Consider the following 5,813-nt stretch of genomic DNA (forward strand, 5'->3'; position numbering starts at 1 on the left):
GAATGTGGATTTGCATCTCCCTCATAAATATGCTGCAGCAGCTGTTATATTCTACAGCACAGTAATAATCCCTCTCGGAGGTTTTTCTCCGGAAAAACACGAAAGGCTGTCGGCATGTTCCGGAACTCTTAGTTCTATTTCGGAAACGCTCGTTTACTTCGGTTCAGCGCGTTGCCAATAGGAGACTAGGATTGGCACTGTCGGGTCACGTGACTGCCCGGCCCGTTGTCAGGGTAACGGGAAGCGAAGCGGCCTGGTACAGGAGTAGAAGCCTTACGGGGAAAAAAAAGAAACAGACCGGCGGGGTAAGATGGTTATTTGGGGGCCTGGGAGGCGGAGAAAGATATTCAATGTGTTAGTGATATCCAGGCTGGGGAATATGGCGTATTCCGTCACCCCAGGCCAATAGTAGCCTGTGTTGTCATTCATGGAATGCCTGGCTGTATATTATATAATTGTCCATTAGTCTGAATAGTAATTGCAGTTTATTTTCTTACTGAGTAAAGCCAGAGATGAGCCGATTTAATTAAATCTATGCATCATGAAAACACCCAATTGTTGGGTAACCCCCCATCACTTATTCTGATTCTGTGCCCCATGTGTGTGCAGTGACAACCATGGAATAGAGCAAACTCTATACAGCTGGCATCCTGTTCACATCAGGCCCGTGCGTTAATCCTACGATTCCTTGCGATTAACGCATGGTACTGTGCAACTTACCTACCGTGCTTACCTACCGTGCTTTAATGGTGCAGGAGGAGGTTTGAGTGGCACCCCAAACGCACCCCCCCGCCCTTAATGTGATTGACCGTGCTGCAAGGTAGGGGTACCACAACATTTGCTTTGCGGTTGAAAAAATAGTACATGCACCACTTCTTTCAACCGCACCTCAGTGCACGGTATCGCAGTACTGTGCGTTGCTGCTCGGTTGATCGCATTGTGTGTATGGGGTGCCATTCAAGTAAATATCAACACAACGCACCTCCCACACTGTTAAAGAGCAGTATGTGATTTGCCCAGTGATGCGCTTTCATCGCACGCACCTGGTGTGAATGGGCCCTAAAGCTAATCATACACTATACAATCTGATTGTACATTCTACCACCAGCTATGTGGTGCAAGGGCCTGTCTGATATACTACTAATTGGACTAATGATTTAGGGTTGACCTCATAGTACAGAGTTTTGGTAAATCTTGAGATTGTATGGTCAGATTGTATAGTGTACAGCCAGCCTACGGTCAACCCAGGACTGTCAATATTCTTGGACTACAACTCCCAGCATACTATACTACCGTAATATATGGAGTGACTTGCAGTTACCTAATGGACGAAAAGCTGCTGAAGCTTGATGTTAGGGCCAGTCATCTATATATTCCTCTTGAATTAAATGAGCTAAGTACAAGTGCTTTAGAAAGAAAAATAACTTTAGTGCACCTGGATTGTGTTTAGCTGATTTAATCTGAAAATTGCCATGAAATCAGCTAAACACATTTCTGGTGCATCAAAGTCTTAAGGTGCCCATACACTGCACGATTCTCATACGAGAATCGCGGGAAATCCCACGATCGTACGAGAATCGTGCAGTGTGAATGAAGACGTGCGACCGATTCTACTGTACGGTCGCACGTCTTTTGTCTAAGGAGCATGCTAGAAAACCAGCCGAAAATCTTACGATTTTCGGCTGGTTTGAATGATGCTCGGGAGACAAATGCCAAACAGGCCGGTGTGCGCACGCGCACACTGCCCGTTCAGCATTGCTGTCATCGGAAGCCAGCCCCTCAGGGTGGCGGGCTTGTGATGATCGCAAGTACGATCTGCCTGTCCAAGATGGGCAGATCGTACATTTTTTAAATTACTTTACAACCATCGCAAGACTAAGGTCTTGCGATGGTTGTAAAGTGTATGGCCACCCTTAGGCCCCTTTCACACGGCTGGTCCGATCGGGTCCGCCTGTCAGTTTTTTCAGGCGGACCCGATCGGATGCTCAATGCAAATCTATGGGCAGCCGTATGTAAACGAACGAGCGTTCTCTTATACCTAGTTACCCCCGCCTCCGGCCGGGTCCGGAGACACAGATAGATCAGAGATCCGTTTCACAGGACTGGATCATGCCGGACTTGGGGTAATCTGATATAAACTGACACATGTCCATTTACATTAGATGCCCCATAGACCAACATGGGGTCCAGCAGTTTACGTTTTTCCTCCATCGCAAAGGGGAGGAAAAAACTGTACGGATGTCACAGCGGTGACATCCGCGCCATACTGCTGTGACCAGGAGGGGATCCATGCATGCATCCTCTCCTGATCAGCCCGTGTGAAAGGGGCCTTACAGTTCTTTAAAAAGGAACTTTTCTCACCAATTTAGTGTCTCCCAAAACAGTTCCTTATAAGGCTTGCCAACTCGAGACAATTACTAGACAACAACTAGAGAAAAACTCAAACGCTATGCACCAGCTGTAATTTTTAAGATGCAACAGCTACCAGTCTCCTGGGATTTGCCCAACCCTGATATAACCCTCTAAAGAAAACCTGTACTAAATGATACTCTACATAGGCTGCCCGTGGTGTGCTGATTGCTGTTACATTGATCCAAAGGCTTTGGTACTTTCTAAGCCACTGGTCTTAAAGGGGATTTAAACTCAAAAATCAAATACTACCAATGCGTCCCTCTATGTATGATGATTATTAATAACATAGACATGTCAGGTGCACAATGCTGTGATTTTGAAATCCTTACACTTACAGAGCATTCACTTCCTGCTTTGAAAGGGCAAAATAACTTCAGTTTGCCAAAGTATGTGTACACTGGGATTGTCTTGTCATCAGCTTAGCATTCCTGGTAAATCTCATCTGTAATCTCACGAGAGGAAAGGCATTTTCCTCCCCTTGGATGATGTGCATGGTCACATGTCCTAGTCACGACTCACATGTGCCAGAAATCCAGGAAGTAATACGAGATCTAGTAATCTGCCCTTAGTAAACATGGCCACTGTCAGAAGACTGGGGAAGAAAAGAGAAATAAGGAATGCAAAGAATACAAATCCGGCAATTATCTAGAAGTCTGTGTTTGTAGATTGTCATTACTAAACATTTCTAAAGGTGTGTTTGTTGTTATTTTAAAGATCTGGGTAAAGGCCCACTTTAAAGTAACACTAAACTCAGGAGTTGAATCTTAAAAATGCATTCAAATACTCTAACTATTAACAAAAATGTATCTTATTTGTGTATCACTCCAAACTTGTACTGCTCCAAGCTGGTGCCCACAATAGACTATAGTTTCACGTTTTGTTTTATAATTTGTTTTGGGATTATAGTCCATCCCGGGAGTGAGCTTGGAGCAGTGGCTACTTTACAACATACAGGAAGGAAGGACAGTGTCAGCACCAATTCAGAGATGATCTGAGGATCTACAGCCGAGTGATACACAAATAAGATAAAAACATTTTAATAGTTAAAAGAGAACTTTGGGGTAAGTGTTTTTCCCCATAGTTCTCTTAAGGGTCACGGGGGGACATATACTAGCCTCCTCCTGTGACCCAAAGCTCAGTATATCATGAGCTACAGCTCGCGGTATACTGAGACCGTTGCAGCCGAGACGGATCCCGACAATGCTGTCGAGATCCACCCACCTGCGTGAATGACAGCGGGCTCTGCCTATCTAGAGGCAGAGCCAGCTGTGCCCGCCCCCTCCCCCGTCCGTTCCTCCAGTTAGCGCTGGAGGATAGGAGTGGGGAAGCGGGGAATCGATGCGGGGAGATAAACAATGGTAGCTTTCATATTACTGTACTTTCAGTACAGCTTTCCTTTAGTTGGTAGCCCATCTCTGGTTTATTTTGGTGACACAACTGCAACAGCTGCACTGTCTTGTGGCAGAAACTGAAGACTATACACAAATAATGGCTTTATAATGTACAATACAGTATTAGGTGACAACATTAATTTTTAATACTCTTTACCTTGTTCATACTTATGTGAGTGACACTTTGTGTTGCAGGTCTGGATTTTGCCAGACGATCATTTGCCATGGCGGTGTATTTTGACCATCGGATAGAGGCCCAGAATCCCGCAGCATCTCCATCAAACATCTATTGGCACCGTCAACATGCTCTGCTGGCTGTGGCTTCTGTCAGCTCATCAGGAGGTTGTGTGGACGTTTACAGTGATCTGGTAGGTTCCATTACTGCAGCAGTGACCACTTTTAGTATTTTGTTACCATCACATTAGGAATTGCTATAGAAAACATTTTGTAATTTAATGTTAAATGGCAAAAAATAAAGTTACATTTACAGTATTTAGCTTGCAACCATAGTAGTATTCTTCTGTTTGTACTTAAAATTTCTTTGCATTCATACTCTTGCTCCTTAAATTTGCTCACTGACACTCCACAAGCTGCACAGCACTTAAGGGTCCATTCACACTTTATGTCACGCATTGTTTTGGGCTGCCAGTGCTGCAGAATGGACAAAAAACGGACATGCAGCCTTTGCTCCGATGCAGCGTACAACGCTGCACAATAGTGCATCACGGTGCCTTGCAGTGTGTTGCAATGCTTATATGAGCTGCTTTGTCTTAGTGCGCGTTGCAGTAATGTGCGCATTAACACATCACAGCACCTAAGTATGATTAGGCCCCAAAGCCTAGCTCCAGACTCCATGTCCCCCCCTTCTCCCTGTGAGGCCAACCGCTTGATATACGCAGGGTCCTCTTCCTCTTTGGTCCTCTCCTAACAAACAGTGGTCCTGGATGAGGCAAAATGCTATCTTCATCAATATAATGTGAGTCAGGATGCTGTTCTTAGGGGGCAGAGCCATTACATCCTGCACTCACAATGTTAGGGCTTGTTCACACCATCTCTAATCCAGTGCATTTCTTATCTGCACTAAAAATGCATACACAGTCATTCCAGTGATTTTTAAATGAGGCTAGCTCACACCAGAGCTTGCTTTTTTTCCACACTGGAACACATGTAAACACACCAGAACTTAAATACAATTACCTTAAATACAATTTAAACCAAATTAAAATAAAAAGCACTGGAACACATAAAAAAATTATCAAAAACATGCATAAACATACATATGTAGAATGTGCAGATAATGGCGTGTTCTGGGTTTAGTGATTTTGGGTGTCATTTAATCCAGACGACTGAGGGCATCTTGTGGCAGATGAGAGGTACTGCGGGCAAAAGCTTTAGATTGACTCTGACAGAGATCACATTCCTCCCCCTAAAATTGCTACTTTTGTCTCCAGAAGGATGCGGCCATCCTTGTTCAGCATCTACTTCCTGCACGTATGGGCTGGCTCAGAGATAAAACAGTCATGTGTATTCTGGTGCCTCTGCAGTTCTTGGCTGCTCTAGGCTGTGATGCAGCCTCTTACCTATTGCCGACTGTGCTGCTGAATGCTGCTCTGTTGGGGAGGGATCATCCCCAGAAGTCTGCTGGGAAACTGACACTTCGGAAAGTTTGTTTCTCCTGTTTCCCCCACAGTGCTCTGTGGTTCAACTCACCAACCTCCATATCTGTAGTGCTGCTATCCCCCTTCCAGTTTTCTACTTGTCGGTCTCCAATCCAGCGAGCCATCAGCTATGGCACCTCAACAGTGCCACACAGATGCTTGTCAAAAATCTTCTGTGCCAGGCCCCTTTATCTGCTCTGCACTCACATTCAGTCCTGTTGGGAGACAGTCCAGAGTAAATGTTGATACTCCAGAACTCTCCATAGGATTGAAGATTTTGAAGATTTTGACAAGTGACTGTGTGGTGTCAAACGGGATTGCACAGCTTATTTCTTGCTGGTTTGGGGACAGG

The 5,813-nt window shown here is 44.9% G+C and overlaps 1 protein-coding gene across 1 annotated transcript in view; it reads left to right on the top strand.

The window, feature by feature from the left end:
- Positions 1–233: 233 nt before the first annotated feature.
- The window catches only part of IFT140 (intraflagellar transport 140), a 111,934-nt gene continuing 106,354 nt past the window's right edge, over positions 234–5,813 (top strand). The window contains exons 1-2 of the mRNA XM_018552356.1: positions 234–305; positions 3,999–4,171. Of these exons, the coding sequence (XP_018407858.1) occupies positions 4,028–4,171 (144 nt within the window). The 5' untranslated portion in view covers positions 234–305; positions 3,999–4,027. The remainder of the gene's footprint in view (positions 306–3,998; positions 4,172–5,813) is intronic.

Source organism: Nanorana parkeri, unplaced genomic scaffold (genome assembly GCF_000935625.1).
Source record: "Nanorana parkeri isolate BGI_ZX_2015 unplaced genomic scaffold, ASM93562v1 scaffold85, whole genome shotgun sequence".
NCBI lineage: Eukaryota > Metazoa > Chordata > Amphibia > Anura > Dicroglossidae > Nanorana > Nanorana parkeri.